At 37.8% G+C, this 20,438-nt stretch overlaps 1 protein-coding gene across 1 annotated transcript in view; it reads left to right on the plus strand.

Annotated features, from left to right (window-relative positions):
• Positions 1 to 20,438, plus strand: part of Scaper (S-phase cyclin A associated protein in the ER) — a 308,858-nt gene that overhangs the window by 41,574 nt on the left and 246,846 nt on the right. Inside the window, exons 9-10 of the mRNA XM_028781560.1 lie at positions 2,689 to 2,948; positions 15,051 to 15,281. Of these exons, the coding sequence (XP_028637393.1) occupies positions 2,689 to 2,948; positions 15,051 to 15,281 (491 nt within the window). The remainder of the gene's footprint in view (positions 1 to 2,688; positions 2,949 to 15,050; positions 15,282 to 20,438) is intronic.

The following is a 20,438-nucleotide window of genomic DNA, read 5'->3' on the forward strand; positions in this document are numbered from 1 at the left end:
ACCCACTACATTCCTCAATTCCTTTTTGTTTCCAAGAATTGTAGTCACTTCAATTTCTGCTTAGCTTGTTAACATCCCAGCTGCTTCTTTCTGCTGCTTTTTTGGAGCCTTGTCTTGTATGCAAAAAGTTGAGTAGTTGTCAGCACCTTGGGGAACACTGAATGCAGATTTTTTTTTCAGGGGGGCTTATTTCTCTGTAGTATCACTTTCCGTAATACACTGTCTCTGGACTCTAATGCCAGTGCTGAAATGTTGGCTTTTGCTAGAAGACAATTCCTGTACTCTCATTGCCAAGTGTCTTCAGTCAGAATGCTAACATGAATGTGAGTCTGATGCTGCCGTTCCCTTCACTCATGAATTGTAGATTCTTAAGAAATGCTTATGCTGCCGGGCAGTGGTGGGCACATGCCTTTAATCCCAGCACTTGGGAGGCAGAGGCAGGCAGATTTCTGAGTTCGAGGCCAGCCTGGTCTACAGAGTGAGTTCCAGGACAGCCAGGACTACACAGAGAAACCCTGTCTCGAAAAACCAAAAAAAAAAAGAGAGATGCTTATGCTGGCTGCTTTCCAGCACCTTTATTTTAACAGTTCATTTATCTATTTTGTCTAATTTTTTATGGCTGTTTTTGGCAAGAAAAAGGCCAGTTTTCATTCAAGTTCTTTTTTATGTCCTGAACTATTCAGTCTAAATTCATATGCATGAATACATGAAACAGTTACTCAAATGAAAACAGTGCTGAGTTGTTAGAAAGTCTTGTGAAATTTCAGATGATTTAAATCAATTGGGAGATATGGGGTGGGAGTGCTGCAGCTGGCGAGATAGCTCAGTGTGTAAAGAACTCGCCATCCAGCCTGATGACCTGAGTTCTGTACCTGGGACAAATCCACATGGTAGAAAGAACCAACTCTTGAAAATGTATGTCATCTTCATGAGTACACCCTCCATAGACTAGAGATGAAGCATGTTTTGTTACTAATCACATGGAATTAAGTTAGAAAAAAAATACAAAAAGATAGCTGTATAATTCTTAAAATTTGGGACTTCATAAGATACATCTGGATGGTGTCAGGAAGGACATCTCAGTGAAAATTTGAAAAATGAAGGTGAACATTTAAGAATTATGGAGATGAAGGAAAACTAAAATATCCTTCTTTTGAAGTTACAGAAGAAATATTAAAGTCTAAGGAATTTAAAAAGAAAAATATATAGATAGCTATAAATTTAAGAGGTATTTTTCAAATAAATGAATAAAATGACCAATCTCTAGTAATGTAGATGAAGGAATAGAAGAAATAAAGGTATGTATCAGGAAAAAACTAGGGAATAATATAGAGAAAGTGCCAGTGTTGACAAGGTAGTAATAGACTGTTAAAGCAGCATTATACCTAAGATTCAGAAAATCAGAAGAAATTGAAAAAATTCTTAAAATACAACTTCAAATTTACATAATAAGTTAGGAGAAGCTTAAAGAGACTTTATAATTATCTTGAAAAAATATGAATCTGAAATATCTTTTCCCAAAAAGATTTTATGTCAAGATGGCTGTACCTATGAATTCTTCTAAACTTGTAAAATAAAAATAACAAGTCTATGGAAATTTATCCTAAGGTAAAAAAGGTCATATTTTATGATGTTAGCATAATCTTAACATCAAGACCTAATATGGAAATTACAGGAAGATTGTCTCTTAAACACTGATGTAAATATTCTAACCAAGCATTTATGTATTAAACAGTGTTATAAATACATGAATGTATCACAACTAGATGGGGTATTTTAATTCTTTTTCAAATAGTGGTTGTTATTGAGTTGAATTCAATGCACCTTTACAGATGACATTTGTGATATTGGAAGGTTTATGTGTATAAGATTGGGAAAGGGGATGTGCGTTTTACTGTTTATACTTTTGTTCTAATAGTCTGTTTCCAGTGGCTCAGACAGTTTTAACACATGATTTGCTGTCCTTAAACAATCGTTATTATGGGAATAACTTATCAATATGTTTTCACTGAAGGTTCAGTGAAGATGTAATTTGTCTGTAGCTTTTTATTTTTTGTTTCAAAGAGTCTTTGATATAATTTTTATTTTGAAATACCCCTTTTTACTTGCTTCAATTTTTAAATTATATGATAGTGTTTGTATTGGCTGTCTTGGCTAGTGGATTAGGCCCAACTTTTTGGTAGTGTTTTTCTTTCTTTTAAAGAATAAAGTGACTGATTAATCATCGTGGTTTGAGGAGGAACTGGCTGAATTAGCTAGAAACTGAAATCTTTTATTAAACTTTGAATTTTGTAATTCAGTTTTCTCTCCTTGTGTTGTTCTTACTCATTTTATGATTTCTTGTTCAGTTTGCATTTATATTTAAGTGTAAACAAAGTAAACTTAAAAATATGTAGTATCTTTTGATAACGTTAAGCATGATTAAATATTGAATATAGAATTGATATGACTTGCATCATTATTCCTTTTGCTGGGTATACTAGTAGAATTGAAGATGTTTTCTGTTAAGAATCAGATTAAATAATTACAGTGCAATAATGTCTAAAATTTGCCTAAAATATTTTAGGAAAAACAATAGGGAAAGAGAAATTAATTAAATTAAATTGGAAAACATTTCTTTTTATAGGTTCTCTAATATTTTTATCATCTAAAGAAAATTTGATTTAATTTCTTCCCTTAATTACATAGAACGGAAAGATGCTGAGGGATGGGAGACTGTTCAGAGAGGCCGGCCAGTTCGTTCCCGATCAACAGCAGTGATGCCAAAAGTTCCACTAGTGACAGAAACCTTAAGGTCAAAGGATGACAGTTACAAAGAAAACATATGTCTTTTACCTGAAGAAAGCATACAGAAAGGGAAACTTGCTGAAGACATATGTCCTACTGTTGAATCGCTCTCTAAAGACTCAGTACACTCTTCCGACCATCCTCTTTCTGAGAGAACTCAGGTAATATATTTTGGAAATTCTCATTACTGTGTTTAAACATGTCCGTGTGTGCTAGAATGACTTATCCTCTTCACTTCAGCCTTTGTTTCTATAATTTGAGATCTTAAGAAAAGTTTCAGATTAGATTGGTTGAACATACCCTACTGAGATTCACATGTTTATTACATTTTATTTTTACTCTGCCTGCATGTCTGTCTATACTATGCTAAATACTTGAGATTAGTGTGCCAGTCTGAAAGCCATCCACTTTTATACTATAATATGTATCTTCTAGGAACAGATAGATTCTTTTATGTTATGTTAAAGTGAATATAACATTTGTATAATATCTAATATATACTCGATATTTAAATTTTTCTCATTGTATCAGCCTTTTAGTATTATGTTAAAATTTTTAAGGCTTAAAAATTGTTTTTAAATATTGTACTTATTACTGGCGTGTGTCATGGTGTACCTGAAAATGTCAGAGGACATCTTCTATGAGTTGATTGTCTCCTACTCTCATAGTTTGGGATTTTGAACTTAGGTCATCAGGCTTGGCATTTTACCCACTGAGCCATCTTGCCCATCCCTTTGTTTATGGTTTAAAGATGGGGCTTTACTGTGTAACCCAAGCTGGCCTGTAACTTAACTATTCTCTTGCTTATCCTTTCAGAGGTCGACAATGCAGTTATGTCCTACCATGCCTGACTGCTTTTGTTGTTTGCTTTTTAATTTTGATATGGTTTTGCTGTGTAACCCAAGCTGGCCTCAAACTCATGATCATCTCTTTTCAGCTTTTAGAATTCTGGGACTGCAAGAATACGATACTGTGCATTGCTCTAATGATGGTCTTCGTTGATTGTTTTCTGATTTAGGATCATATCTAGAATCTTGTAGTCATGCTTTTCATTGGGGACAGTTCCTCATCTGTCTTAGGCTTTCATCCTTGACATGGATGGAAGAACTCATTGCAGCTTTGGTTTTGTTTTGCTTCATAAACAGTATTCTTTGTTTATTTATTCTTTTTAGTTCAGCTTGTTTTATCCCTTTATGTCAGAAATAAAGTGATTATACTTAATTCTACAATGATTGTAATTTGACGAGATCTTATTAATCAGCTCAGATGGTGTTCTCGTGCTTCATTTGGGGTTTAGTATCATTATAAAATGACATTGATGTCATCCCCATTGGGTCCTGCCCTCTGGGACTTTCTGATGGCTGCCTCCATCCCCTATCCCTCATTGCTTCACACCTCTGTTCAATTTCCTGACCCTCTGTACATCTCCCCTGTCTCCTCCCACACCTGATCCTGCCCCCCTTTTGCCCTCTCCCCAACCTCTCTTCCTCCCAAGTCCCTCCCACCTTCTACCTCCCATGATAATTTTGTTTCCCCTTCTAAGTAGGACTGAAGCATCAACACTTTGGACTTCTTCTACAGAACCTGTAGAGACCATATGGAGAAGTTAGACACAGCACCGGTTGAGGAATGGGACCACCCATCCTTCTCCAAAATTTTAACCCAGAATTGCTCCTGTCAAAAGGAAATGCAGGGACAAAGAGTGGAGCAGAGACTGAAGGACAGGCCTTCCAAAGACTCCTCCACCTGGGGATTCATCCCGTATGCAGCCATTGACCCAGTCGCTATTGCTGATGCCAAGAAGTGCTTGCTGACAGGAGCCTGATATAGCTGTCTCCTGAGAGCCTCTTCCAGAACCTGACCAATACAGATGTGGATGCTTGCAGCCAACCATCAGATTGAGCACAGGGACCCCAATAGAGAAGTTAGGAGAAGGACTGAGGGAACTGAAGGGGTTTGCAGCCACATAGGAAGAACAACAATATCAACCAACCAGACCCCCCAGAACTCCCAAAGACTAAATCACCAACCAAAGAGTACACATGGAGGGACCCATGGCTCCAGTTGCATATGTAGCAGAGGATGGCCTTATTTGACATCAGTGAGAGGCCCTTGGTCCTGAGAAGGCTTGATGCCCCACTGTAGGGGAATGCCAGGGTGGTGAGGTGGGAGTGGGTGGGTGGGTGGGGGAGGACCCTCATAGAGGCAGAGGGAGAATGGTGGGATAGGGTGTGTGTGGAGAGGAAACTGGTAAAGGGGAAAACATTTGAAATGTAAATAAATAGAATAACCAATAAAACATTTTTTTAAAAGACAGGAAAGTTAAAAAAAAAGGACATTGAAATATTGTTTTGCTTTAACTGTCTACAACTCTGACTGTTAAGTATTTTTTTTAACTTAAGGTTCCTAGTATTTTTTCACTTTGATTTATGAAATAATATGCTTTTTAGATGAAACATATATATATATTTTATATAAAGTTTCTCATTCATTTGGTATAATTGTTATAGAAAATGACCAATAATATATTCTTTGTTCAGAAGAAAGAATCAAAGTAAAATCATTTATATTATATTTGTAACATTTTCAGCTTAGAATGATATTTACTGTTTAATCTTTATCCAAAAGGTATTTTCCCCATTGGAAATAAATCTTAACTTCCTGGTCTTGTTTTTTTTCTTTTTCTTTTTACTTTTTGGTATTGGTGAATGAACCTAGGTGTTATGCACATGCCAGGCAAGTGCTCTACCACAGAGCTACATTTTGTTTTTAACATTTTTCTTTTGAGATAGGATGTTACTGAGGGGCTCAGGTAAACCTTGACATCACTTTGTTGCCTAGGCTGATTTTGAACTTGTGATCCTCTTCTCAGCCTCCTGAGTACCTGAAGCCACAGGTCTACACTGCCAAGCCTGTCCATGACGAGGCTCTTAATATTACAGTATTCTTTACTGTCTGCGTTTTCTGTCTTTGTGAGATTGCAGGCTTCTTTGAGATGATACCTTATATAGTGTTCTAATATGAGACACTATGTAAGAGCCCTAGACATGTAGAAAACAGTATATATGTGTGTTTGTGTGTATATACATATACAAATACACATATACATAATTGATTATTCATTTACATTTCAAATGATATCCCCCTTCCTGGTTAACCCTCCACAAACACCCCAGCCCACTTCCCCCTCTCTCTCCTCCCCTTTGTCTCTATGAGGGTGCTTCTCTACCCACTCACCCACCTCTGCATCATCGCTTTAGCATCCTCCTACGCTGGGGCATCAAACATCCACAGGACCAAGGGCCTGCCATATCATATCTCCCCTCCCATATCAGATAAGACTATCCTCTGCTACATATGTACATGGCTCAACTTTTGGGTTGGTGGTTTAGTCTCTGGGAGCTCTGGGTGGTCCAGTTAGTTGGTATTGTTCTTCATATGGAGTTTCAATCCCTTTCAGCTCCTATAGTATTTCCTCTAGCTCTTCTATTGGGGTCCCTAAGCTCAATCTGATGATTGGTTGCTAGTATTTGCATCTGTATTGGTTAGATGCTGGTAGAACCTCTCAGGAAACAGCCATACCGGGCTCCTATGTCACTCCATAGTCCTGGTGGACCTGGAACTTTCTGTGTGGACTAGGCTACCCCGGACTCACAGAAGTTCATTTGCCTTTATCTCCTCTTAGGGCTGGGATCACAATGTGCAGCACCATGCCCAGCTCCCCACCCTGGCATTCCCATACACTGGGGCATCAAGCCTTCACAAGACCAAGGGCCTCTTCTCCAGTTGATGCCAACAAGGCTATCCTGTGCTACATAGGTGGCTGTAGCCATGGGTCCCTTCATGTGTACTCTTTGGTTGGTGGTTTAGTCCTTGGGAGCTCTAGGGGATTATTGTTCTTCCTATGGGGTTACAAACCCCTTCAGCTCCTTCAGTTCTTTCTCTAACTCCTCCATTGGGGACCCAGTGCTCAGTCCAATGGTTGGTTGTGAGCATCTGCCTCTGTATTTGTCAGGCTCTGGCAGAGCCTCTCAGGAGACAGCTATATCAGGCTCCTGTCATCATGCACCTTTTGGCATCCACAGTAGTGTCTGGGTTTGGTGACTGTCTATGGGATGGATCCCCAGGTGGGGCAGTCTCTGGATGGCCTTTCCTTCAGTCTCTCGCCCACACTTTGTCTCTGTATTTCCTCCTGTGAGTATTTTGTTAGCCTTTCTAAGAATGACCAAAGCATCCACTCTTTGGTCTTCCTTCTTTTTGAGCTTCATGTGGTCTGTGAATTGTATCTTCTGTATTCCAAGGTTTGCATTTCCCTGATGACTAAGGATGCTGAACATTTCTTTAGGTACTTCTCAGCCATTCAAGATTTCTCAGTTGAGAATTCTTTGTTTAACTCTGTACCCCATTTTTAAATAGGTTTATTTGGTTCTCTGGAGTCTTAACTTCTTGAGTTCGTTGTATATTTTGGATATTAGCCCTCTATCAGATATAGGATTGATGAAGATCTTTTTCCAATCTGTTGGTTGCTGCTTTGTCCTATTGACAGTGTCCTTTGCTTTACAGAAACTTTGCAATTTTATGAGATCTCTTTTGTCTATTGTTGATCTTAGAGTATAAGTCATTGAAGTTCTGTTCAGGAAATTTTCCCCTGTACCCATGTATTTGAGGCTCTTCAACACTTTCTCTTCTACTAGTTTTAGTGTATCTGGTTATAAGTGGAGGTCTTCAATCCACATGGACTTGAGCTTTGTACAAGGAGATAAGAATAAATCCATTTTCATTCTTCTACTCGCTGACCACCAGTTGAACCAGCACCATTTGTTGAATATGTGGTCTTTTTTCCACTGGATGGTTTTAGCTCCTTTGTCAAAAACCAACTGACCATAGGTGTGTGGGTTCATTTTTGGGTCTTGGATTCTATTCCATCAATCTACCTGCCTGTCACTGTACCAATATCATACAATTTTTTATCACTATTACTCTATAATACAGCTTGAAATCAGGGACTGTGATTCCCCAACGTACTCTTTTATTGTTGAATAGTTTTCACTATCCTGGGTTTTTTGTTATTCCAAATGAACTTAAGAGTTGCTCTAAAGTGCTCTTAAGTAACCCCAAAGATTCTACCAGAAAACATTTAAACCTGATAAACAACTTCAGCAAAGTGTCTGGATATAAAATAAACTTAAAAAAATCAGCCTTCTTTTTTTTTTAAAGATTTATTTATTTTATTTATGAGTACACTGTAGCTGTCTTCAGACACACCAGAAGAGGGCATCGAATCTCATTGCGGATGGTTGTGAGCCACCATGTGGTTGCTGGGATTTGAACTCAGGACCTCTGGAAGAGTAGTCAGTGCTCTTAACCGCTGAGCCATCTCTCCAGCCCAAAAATCAGCCTTCTTATACTCAAAGGATAAACAGGCTGAGAAACAAATTAGAAAAACAACACCCTTCACAATAGTCACAATATCATCTGCAAATACTGATATTTTGACATTTTCCTTTTCAATTTGTATCCCTTTGACTTCCTTTGGTTGTCTAATTGCTCTGGCTAGGACTTCAAGTACTACATTGAATAGGCAGGGAGAGAGTGGGCAGCCTTGTCTAGTCCCTGGATTTAGTGGAATTGCTTCACTTTCTCTACATTTAGTTTGAGGTTGGCAATTGGTTTGCTGAATATTGTTTTTACTGTGTTTAAGTATAGGCCTTGAATTCTTGATCTCTCCACAACTTTTACTATGAAGGAGTATTGAATTTTGTCAAATGCTTTCTCAGCATCTAATGAGATGATCATGTGTTTTTTTTTCTTTGAGTTTGTTTATATAGGGTATTATGTTGATGGATTTCTGTATATTCAACCATCTCTGCATCCCTGGGATGAAGCCTACTTGATCATGATGGATGATTGTTTTGATGTGTTTGCAAGAATTTTAATGAGTATTTTTCGATAGATATTCATAAGGGAAATTGGTCTGAAGTTCTCTTTTTTGTTGGGTCTTTGTGTGGTTGGTTTAGGTATAAGCGTAGTTGTGGCTTCATAGAATGAATTGGGTAGTGTTCCTTCTGTTTCTCTTTTGTGGAATAGTTTGAAGAGTATTGGTATTAGGTCTTCTTTGAAGGTCTGATAGAATTCTACACTAAAACCATCTGGTCCTAGACTTTTTTTGGTTGGGAGGCTTTTAATGACTGTTGCTATTTCTTTAGGGTTTATGGAACTGTTTAGATGGCTTATCTTATCCTGATTTAACTTTGTTACCTGGTATTTGTCTAGAAAATTGTCCATTTCTTCCAGATTTTCCAGTTTTGTTGAGTATAAGCTTTTGTAGTAGGATCTGATGATTTTTTTAATTTCCTTGATTTCTGTTGTTATGTCTCCCTTTTCAGTTCTGATTTTATTAATTTGGATACTGTCTCTGTGCCCTTTGGCTAGTCTGGCTAAGAATTTATCTATCTTGTTATTTTCTTAAAGAACCAGATCCTGGTTTTGTTGATTCTTTGTATAGTTCCTTTTGTTTTTACTTGGTTGATTTCAGCTCTGAGTTTGATTATTTTTTGCCATCTACTCCTCTTGGGTGTATTTGCTTCTTTTTGTTCTAGAGCTTTCAGATATGTTGTCAGACTGCTAGTATATGCCCTCTCCAGTTTCTTTTTGTAGGCACTTAGAGCTATGAGTTTTCCTCTCAGCACTGCTTTCATTGTATCCCATAAGTTTGGGTATGACAAGCCTTCATTTTCATTAAATTCTAAAACCTCTTTGTTTTCTTTCTTTATTTCTTCTTTGACCAAGTTATCATTGAGTAGAGCGTTGTTCAACTTCCATGTGTATGAGGGTTTATTATTGTTTTTGTTGTTATTGAAGACTAGCCTTAGTCTTTGGTGGTCTGGTAGGATGCATGGGATTATTTCAATCTTCTTGTATCTGTTGAGACCTTTTTAGTGACCAACTATATGGTCAGTTTTGGAGAAGATACCATAAAGTGCTGAGAAGAAGGTATAATCCTTTGTTTTATAATGAAGTGTTTTATATATACCTCTTAAATCCATTTGGTTCATAACTTCTGTTAGTTTCACTGTGTCTCTGTTTAGTTTCTTTTTCCATTATCTGTCCATTGCTGAGAGTGGGGTGTTGAAGTCTCCCATTATTATTGTATCAGGTACAATGTGTGCTTTGAACTTTAATAAGTTTCTTTTATGAATGTGGGTGCCCTTGCATTTGGAACATAGATGCTCACAATTGAGAGTTCATCTTGGTAGATTTTCCTTTGATGAGTATTAAGTGTCCTTATCTTTTTTGATAACTTTTGGTTGAAAGTCGATTTTGTTCAATATTAGAATGGCTACGTCAGCTTGTTTCTTGGGACCATTTGCTTGGAAAATTGTTTTCCAGACTTTTAGTCTGAGGTAGTGTCTGTCTTTGTCACTGAGGTGTGTTTCTTGTATACAGCACAATGCTGGATCCGGTTTACATATCCAGTCTGTTAGTTTATGTCTTTTTATTGGGGAATTGAATTCATTGATGTTAATAGATATTAAGTAAAAGTGATTGTTGCTTCCTGTTATTTTTGTTCTTAGAGGTGGAATTACGTTTGTGGGGCTATCTTCTTTTGGATTTGTTGAAAGAAGATTACTTTCTTGTTTTTTCTAGGGTGTAGTTTCTCCCCTTGTGTTGGAGTTTTCCATCTATTATCCTTGTAGGACTGAATTTGTGGAAAGACAGTGTGTAAATTTGGTTTTGTCATGGAATATCTTGGTTTCTCCATCTATGGTAATTGAGAGTTTTGCTGGGTATTGTAGCCTGGGCTGGCATTTGTGTTCTCTTAGGGTCTGTATAACATCTTCTCAGGATCTTCTAGCTGTCATAGTCTCTGTTGAAAAGTTTGGTGTGATTCTGATAGGTCTGCCTTTATATGTTACTTGTCCTTTTTCCCTTACTGATTTTAATAGTCTTTCTTTGTTTTGTGCATTTGGTGTTTTGACTATTATGTGATGGGAGAATTTCTTTTCTGGTTCAGTCTATTTGGAGTTCTGTAGGCTTCTCGTATGTTTATGGGCATCTCTTTCTTTAGGTTAGGGAAGTTTTCTTCTATAATTTTGTTGAAGATATTTCCTGGACCTTTAAGTTGGGAATCTTCACTCTTTTCTGCAACCACTATCCTTAGGTTTAGTCTTTTCATTGTTTCCTGAATTTGTTGAACGTTTTGGGTTAGGAGCTTTTTGCATTTTTCATTTTCTTTGACAGTTGTGTCAATGTTTTCTATGGTATCTTCTGCACCTGAGATTCTTTCTTCTCTCTCTCTCTCTTGGTGATGCTTGCATTTATGACTCCTGTTCTCTTTCCTAGGTTTTCTATCTCCAGGGTAGTCTCCCTTTGTGATTTCTTTATTGCTTCTATTTCCATGTTTCCATATCCTGGATGGTTTTGTTCAATTCCGTCACCTGTTTCATTGTGTTTTCCTGTAATTCTTTAAGGGATTCTTGTGTTTCCTCTTTAAGGACTTCTACCTGTTTACCTGTGTACTCCTGTATTTCTTTATGGGAGTTATTAATGTCTTTCTTAAAGTGCTCTATCATCATTATGAGAAGTGATTTTAAATTTGAATCTTGCTTATCCTGTGTGATGGGGTATCCAGAGCTTGCTATGATGGGACAGTTGGGTTCTGATGATGCTAAGTAATCTTGGTTTCTATTGCTTATGTTCTTGTGCTTGCCTCTCTCCATCTGGTTATCTCTAGTGCTACCTGCCCTTCCTGTCTCTGACTGGAGCCTGTTGATCCTGTGATCCTCGTTGTGTGAAAACTTCTGAGAATCTAGCTGTCTTTGTTATCCTGTGATTCTGGGATCCTGTGATCCTGAGATCCTGAGTGTGTCAGAGCTTCTGGTAGTCAAGCTTCCTCTGGGATCCTGAAATTCTTGTGTGATCAAGCTCCTGAGATCCTGTGATCCTGGGTGTGTTAGAGCACTTGGTTGTCAAGCTTCCTCTGGGTGTTGTGGGACTGGGTGCAAAGCCAGCACCCAGGGTCTGCTCAGGGTACCAGCTTAGACCAGAAGGAATCCATGCCACTGGACAGGTAGGGGTTCCTGTGTGCCTGGAACCCGGGAGACTCAGTTATTCCCAGTGTTGGGGCAGTTGTTGTCGGCCCCTCACCTATGATTCTGAGCATTATATTGAGTTTTAATAAACTGTTAACTGATGTTATTAGCATCAGTAATGCTAATATAAATATTAATTTAATATAAATATTGTCAAGATTATAAACCACAATGACTCACAGGTTAATAATGTTGATGACACTGTAAATAGTGTGATCCAATTTAAGTGATGTTTCTGTAAAAATCAACACATTGGATGCTAAGTTCTGACCAATAGTAGGATTTCTAGAGTAGTTTGTGAGACTTGGCCAAGTTTAATATTTTTAGAAACAGTTTATCAAACTTGGAGCTTTATGACCACTACAGTGTTTATGAATGTTTATTTAGAAGTTATGTGAGCATTAAGTTCACAATTTTAGGTTTGACTTCTTTGAAGTATAATTGGAACACAAAGCACCGTCTTTTATTCTGATAGAATGTGAAAATATACTTGCTTATATTTATTAAATTAGATTTTCAAATGGATATGTAGGTGTTTTAAGCTAATGCTACTATCTTTTTGTATTTTTGCATTTCTGTTGGTCATATGTGAGTTACTCTTGAGTGGGCAATAGGGGACATTAAATCTAAAGTATATAAATTGCATGAAGAGACACAGTGGGTGTTTAGATGTCTTGTCTTAGCTCAGTCTTTCCCCTGTGAGACTACTGTAGGATGTCTCTTTCACATCTTCCTCTTCTCAAAGGATAAATGGGCTGAGAAAGAAATTAGTCAAATTATATCCCTTACAATACTCAAAAATAGTATAAAATACCTTGGTGTGACTCTAACCAAGCAAGTGAGAGATCTGTAGGACAAGAACTTCAAGTCTCTGAAGAAAGAAATTGAAGAAGACCCCAGAAGATGGAAAGATCTCCCATGCTCATGGATTGGCAGGATTAATATAGTAAAAATGGCCATTTTTACAAAAAACAATCTATAATGGAATCTCTATTAAAATTCCAACTCAATTCTTCACAGAGATAGAAAGAGCAATTCTCAAATTCATTTGGAACAACAAAAAAAATCTAGAATGGCGAAACTATTCTCAACAATAAAAGAACTTCTGGGGGAATCACCATCCCTGACCTCAAGATCTACTACAGAACAATAGTGATAAAAACAGTATTGTATTGGTACAGAGACAGACAGGTAGATGAGTAGAATAGAATTGAAGACCCAGAAATGAACCCATACACCTATAATCACATGATCTTTGACAAAGAAGCTAAAACCATGCAGGGAAAAAAAGACAACATATTCAACAAATGGTGCTGTTTTAAGTGGCAGTCAGCATGTAGACGAATGCAGATTGACCCATTCTTATCTCCTATACAAAGCTCAAGTCCAAGTGGATCAAGGACCTCCACATAAAAACAGATACACTGAATCTATTAGAAGAGAAATTGGAAAAGAGCCTCAAACACATCACCACAGGGGAAAACTTCCTGAACTGAACATCAATAGCCCAGGCTCTAAAATCAACTATAGACAAGTAGACAATGGCAAAGGACACTGCCATCAGAACAAAACAGCAACTTAGAGATTTCGAAAAGATCTCTACCAATTGTACATCTGATAGAAGGCTAATATCCAATATATACAAAGAACTCAAGAAGTTAGACTCCATACAACCAAATAACCTTATTTTAAAAATGGGGTACAGAGCTGAACAAAGAATTCTGAACTGAGTAATATTGAATGGCAGAGAAGCACCTAAAAAAATGTTCAACATCCTTAGTCATCAGGGAAATGCAAATCAAAACAACCCTGAAATTCCACCTCACACCAATCAGAATGACTAAGATCAAAAGCTCAGGTGACAGCAGATGCTGGTGAGAATGTGGAGAAAGGGGAACACTCCTTCATTGTTTGTGGGATTGCAAGCTAGTAAAAGCACTCTGGAAATCAGTATTATGGTTCCTCAGAAAATTGGAGATAGTACTATCTGAGGACACACCTATTCCACTCCTGGGCATATACCCAGAAGATGCTCCAACATATAACAAGGACACATGCTCCACTATGTTCGTAGCAGCCTTAGTTATAATAGCGAGAAGCTGGAAAGAACCCAGATGTCCTTCAACAGAGGAATGGATAGAGAAAAATGTGCATTTACACAATGGAGTATTACTCAGCCATTAAAAACAATTACTTCAATTCTTAGGCAAATGGATGGAACTAGAAAATATCCTGAGTGAGGTAACCCAGTCACAAAAGAACACACGTGATATGTACTCACTGATAAGTGGATATTGGGAAAAAAGTTTCGAATATCCATGATACAACTTACAGAGCAGATGAAGCTCAAGAAGAGGAAGACCAAACTGTGGATGCTTCAGTCCTACTTAGATAGGGGAACAAAATAATGAGGCTATGTTTTAAAGAGGACACATTTGATAATTTTCAGTACTCTGACCCAAAATTAATTATAGTAAGAAATGGTTTTAGAATATTTTCAGGATACTTGCTCTTTCCATTTTATATTAGATAGTTCACAAAAGACTGAATAATACATTTTGTTAAATAAATGTAATGGTCAATATTATGCATGTGACTAAATTTCCATGTGGAAGATATGAAATGCTTGTTAAGAACCAGCTTACTGGTCCTGGTGAGATAACTCACAAATAAAGGTACTTGCTGCCAAGCCCAGTGGCCTGTGTTTAATACCCAGAACCCACATAGTAGAAGTATAGAATCCATTCATGCAAGTTGTCCTTTGATCACACAAGCTCAATGACATGTGTGTACATGTGTACTCCTGCAGACATGCGTAATAAATAAATATTAAAAATAAATAAAAACCATTCTACTAAAAGAAAATGTTGCAATTTGGAAAGCATCATTTCTGAGAATACCGAAGATGATGCTCAATACATAGTAGGCATACAGATAAAGTTTCTGTAGCTGAATCGTTTCTTTCCTTCTGCTGTGCTTCACACACACACACACACACACACACACATTGTGTGTGTGTGTGTGTGTGTGTATGTGTGTGTGTGTGATAGGTAAGTGCTGCTTCCCTTGATAGGTTAAGTAGATAGGTTAAGTAGAACTAGCTCTTACAGAATCTAATATTTGTTCATTTGAAAGTCATCCCTGGCTTATTCTAAAAATATGTGTTTTTAGTTCACAGTGAGTGCATTGGATGATGTCAAGAATTCTGGTAATAGTCAAGACAGTCCAGTGCATACTTCTGAAGTACCAGCTATTCACAATGATGCAGTGTGTGTTGCTGTTACTCCGCAAACCACCACAGTTCTGCCAACAGACAAAGGCAGAGTTCCAGCAGAGACAGTAGGAATGGTGACTGAGACGACGGACCCTTCAGATATTTCAAATGTGAGTGCTGCTGACTGGGTAAGAACAACTTATCGGAATCCTGTATGAATATATTAAAAAGTATAAATATAGGTGTTGTTCATATGTATTATAACCTCATACTTTACAGAACAGGTATTATTTATATAAATGTCATTTCATTTTAACATTTTTCTAACAAAATTTTCAGATACTTAAAATTCTTACTAATTTGTAGAGGATAAAAATGATAATATAACAATTGCTCAGAATCATTTTATATGCAGTTTCATCAAGTGCATTTAATCAAGCTAGCATCCACATTAAAAATAAATCAGAAGGGAAAAGAACATGTATTCTGTAAGGTTTTCTTTCTTCAATATCTGATATTCCCATCCATGAGTAAGGATGCCTGCTGCTGCTGCTGCAGCCTGTTCTCCTCCTCCCCTCCTCCTCTTCCTCTTTCTTTTTCTCCTCTTCCTCCTCTTTTTTTTTTTTTTTGGTCAAGATTTTATGTAGTCTAGGTTGGCCTTGAATTCGTTGTGTACCTGAGAATGACATTGAATTCCTGATTTCCTATTTATACCTCCCAAATGCTAGGATTGCAGGAGTGGGTCTTCAAAAACAGCTGGAGTTGGTCTTTAAGATAAAGTTTATTTATCTTTAGTTCCAAGTCTGTGAAAATGCACTGACTGTGTAGTTTTGTGTTTTGTATGATTACTTAACCTCTGCTCCTTTATTTCTGTTGCTCATTTTAGTACTAATGCACCCACCCTGGGCTAGTCTTCACTAACTTCGCTTAAGTAACTTATTAAACGAATGGACACAGTTGTAAATGAGGTACACTATGATTAAATTTTTTAATGATTTATTTATTTTATGTATATGAGTGCACCATTGCTCTCTTGAGACACACCAGAAGAGCGCATCAGACCCCATTGCAGATGGTTGTGAGCCACTGTGTGGTTTCTGGGAATGGAACTCAGGACCTCTGGAAGAGCAGTTAATGCTCTTAACCACTGAGCCATCTCTCCAGTCTGTGATTAAAATTTTATTTAACCTTTTCTTTGTGTGTGTGTGTGTGTACACATATATACATATACATATGTATACATACATACATATTTTAACTTTTCCCTTTATATATGTATGTATATATGATATATGTACTTGGTATGAATGTTCATGCACATGTGTGTGGAGGCCAGTAGTGAGTGTCAGTATGTCTTCCTCTATTGTTCCCCTCCTTAAGTGGGACAGGGAGGTCACTAAAGCTGTGGTTCACAGGCCGCCTAGGGTGACTAGGCAGTGAACTCCAGGGACCTACCTGTTCCTGTTCCCTGTCCCACTTCTACTCCCTGGTTACAGATGTGTGATGCTGTGCTTGAGTTTTATGTGTGTGCTAGTCACCTGAAGTCAGATCCTATGCTTGAACGACAGGTACTTTACCAAATAAGCCATCTCCTGGGTCCCTAATTTTATTTTTTAAAAGAAAATTATATATAATGATTTCTTTTAAAGTTCAGTGTCTCAGGAAATCTGCAAATGATATTAGGTAAAATTCTACATCTTAAAGAGATAATCACAATAAGTAGGAAATTGATATGAGATATTTAAGTAAAGAAAAGAAACAAGTAAGACAGCAGAAACAAAATTAATGTTTACGTTCCTTTAATAAGATTGTATAAGTTTTTCTCTTCTTGTGTCTTTTAGTAATGAACTTTAAAAAAATGAACATAATTAAGACCAAGCAAGTAATTACTTCAACATAAGTTGTAAAATTTGTCGTATTTATACTTTCTGTTTCTGCAGCTAGAAAGCATATTAAGTTGTTTATTTTATGGTTTGATTATGGGAGGGCACTTTTATGAGTTGCTTTAGATTAATGTCACATGTAGTTTCTTACGTTGGGAGTAAGAGATTTCTTGCAATGGTGAGAAAACTGATTTTTTTTTCTTTTTTTTTTTTTATTGGATGATTTATTTACATTTCCTATGTTGTCCCCTTACCCCATCCCCCACCACCCCCTCGGAACCCCCAATCCCCTCGCCCCTCCTCCTTCTTCTCTGTGGATGTAATCTCTATCAACACCCCCCCACTCCCACCTCCCCACCCTCAAAATTCCCACTCCCTGGGGCATCCAGCCTTCATGAGGTCAAGGTTCTCTTCTTCCACCTATGCCCAGCAGGGCCCTCCACTTTTACATATTCAGCTGAAGCCCTGGATCCCCACCTAAGTGCTCCCAGGCTGGTGGTTTAGACCCTGGGAGCTGTGGTTGGTTGGTATTGTTGCTCTCCTCATGGTGCCTTAAATCCTTTGAGCTCCTTCAGTCTTCACTCTAACTCCTCTATTGAGAACCCCATGATCAGTTCAATGGCTAGTTGTGAGCATCTGCCTCTGAATATGTCTGACTCTTGAAGGCCTCTGAGGAGATATCCATATCAGGCTCTTATCAGCATGCACTTCCTGTCTTCCACATCAGCATCTACCTTTGGTGATTGCACATGGGATAGATACTCAGGTGGAGTGGTCTTGAGACGGCCCCTCCTTCAGTTTCTGTCCCTCACTTTGTCTCCATATTTGCTCCCTTGAGTATTTTGTTGCTCCTTCTAAGAAGGACCAAATCACCCCCACTTGGTCTTCCTTCTTTATGAGCTTCATGTGGCCTGTGAGTTGCATCTTGGGCATTTCAAGGTTCTAGGCTAATATCCAATAATCAGTGAGTGAATACCATGTGTGTTCTTTTGTGATTGGCTTACCTCACTCAGGATGATAGTTTCTAGTTCCATCCATTTACCTAGGAATCTCTCGAATTCATTGTTTTTAATAGCTGAGTAATACTCCATTGTGTAAATATACCACATTTTTTGAATCCATTCCTCAGTTGAAGGACATCTGGGTTCTTTCCAGCTCCTGGCTATTATAAACAAGGCTGCTATGAACATAGTGGAGCATATGTCCTTGTTACATGTTGGAGCATCTTCTGGGTATATGCCTAGGAGTGGTATAGCTGGATCCTCGGGTAATGCTATGTCCAATTTTCTGAGGAACCGCCAGACTGATTTCCAAAGTGGTTGCACCATCTTGCAGTCCCACCAAAAATGGAGGAGTGTTCCTCTTTCTCCACACCCTCGCCAGCATCTACTATCACCTGAGTTTTTAATCTTAGCCATTCTGACTGGTGTGAGATGGAATCTCAGGGTTGTTTTGATTTGCATTTCCCTGACGACTAAGGATGCTGAACATTTCTTTAGATGCTTCTCGGCCATTCAAGTTTCTTCCGTTGAAAATTCTTTGTTAAGCTCTATACCCCGTTTTTTAATAGGGAAATTTGGTTGTCTGGAGTCTAATTTCTTGAGTTCTTTGTATATATTGGATATTAGCCCTCTATCAGATGAAGGATTGGTAAAGATCTTTTCCCAATTTGTTGGTTGTCGTTTTGTCCTATTGACAGTGTCCTTTGCCTTACAGAAACTTTGCAATTTTATGAAGTCCCATTTGTCAATTCTCGATCTTAGAGCATATGCCATTGGAGTTCTGTTCAGGAACTTTTCCCCTGTGCCCAAGTATTCGAGGCTCTTCCCCACCTTCTCTTCTATTAGATTCAGTGTATCTGGTTTTATGTGGAGGTCCTTTATCCACTTAGACTTGAGCTTTGTACAAGGGGATAAGAATGGATCAATTTTCATTCTTCTACATGTTGTCTTCCAGTTGAACCAGCACCATTTGTTGAAAATGCTGTCCTTTTTCCACTGGACAGTTTTAGCTCCTTTGTCAAAGATCAAGTGACCATAGGAGTGTGGGTTCATTTCTGGGTCTTCAATTCTATTCCATTGATCTTCCTGCCTGTCTCTGTACCAATACCAGGTAGTTTTTATCACTATTGCTCTGTAGTACAGCTTGAGGTCAGGGATGGTGATTCCTCCAGAAGTTCTTTTATTGTTGAGAATAGTTTTCGCTATCCTGGGTTTTTTGTTATTCCATATGAATTTGAGAATTTCCTTTTCTAACTCTGTGAAGAATTGAGTTGGGATTTTAATGGGGATTGCATTGAATCTGTAGATTGCTTTTGGCAAGATGGCCATTTTTATTATATTAATCCTGCCAATCCATGAGCATGGGAGATCTTTCCATCTTCTGAGATCTTCTTCAATTTCTTTCTTCAGAGACTTGAAGTTCTTGTCATACAGGTCTTTCACTTGCTTGGTTAGATTCACACCAAGGTATTTTATATTATTTGCAACTATTGTGAAGGGTGTCATTTCCCTAATTTCTTTTTCAGTCTGTTTATCTTTCATGTAGAGGAAGGCTACTGATTTGTTTGAGTTGATTTTATAACCAGCCACTTTGCTGAAGTTATTTATCAGGTTTAGGAGTTCTCTGGTGGAAGTTTTGGGGTCACTTAAGTATACTATCATATCATCTGCAAATAGTGATATTTTGGCTTCTTCCTTTCCTATTTGTATCCCTTTGACTTCTTTTTGCTGTCTAATTGCTCTGGCTAAGACTTCCAGTACTATATTGAATAGGTAGGGGGAGAGTGGGCAACCTTGTCTAGTCCCTGATCTTAGTGGGATTGCTTCAAGTTTCTCTCCATTTAGCTTGATGTTGGCTACTGGTTTGCTGTAAATTGCTTTTACTATGTTTAGGTAGGGGCCTTGAATTCCTGATCTTTCCAAGACTTTTATCATGAAGGGATGTTGAATTTTGTCAAATGCTTTCTCAGCATCTAGTGAGATGATCATGTGGTTTTTTTCTTTAAGTTTGTTTATATAGTGGATTACATTGATGGATTTCCAAATATTGAACCATCCCTGCATTCCTGGGATAAAACCTACTTGATCATGATGGATGATTGTTTTGATGTGTTCTTGGATTCGGTTTGCTAGAATTTTATTGAGTATTTTTGCATCGATGTTCATAAGGGAGATTGGTCTGAAGTTCTCTTTCTTTGTCGGGTCCTTGTGGGGTTTGGGTATGAGTGTAATTGTAGCTTCATAGAACGAATTGGGTAGTGTTCCTTCTGTCTCTATTTTGTGGAATAGTTTGAAGAGAATTGGTATTAGGTCTTCCTTGAAGGTCTGATAGAATTCAGCACTAAAACCATCTGGTCCTGGGCTTTTTTTAGTGGGGAGGCTTTTGATGACTGCTGGTATTTCCTTAGGGGTTATGGGACTATTTAGATGGTTTATCTGCTCCTGGTTTAACTTTAGTACC

The sequence above is a fragment of the Grammomys surdaster genome, unplaced genomic scaffold (genome assembly GCF_004785775.1).
Source record: "Grammomys surdaster isolate TR1022 unplaced genomic scaffold, NIH_TR_1.0 472, whole genome shotgun sequence".
Taxonomy (NCBI): Eukaryota; Metazoa; Chordata; class Mammalia; order Rodentia; family Muridae; genus Grammomys; species Grammomys surdaster.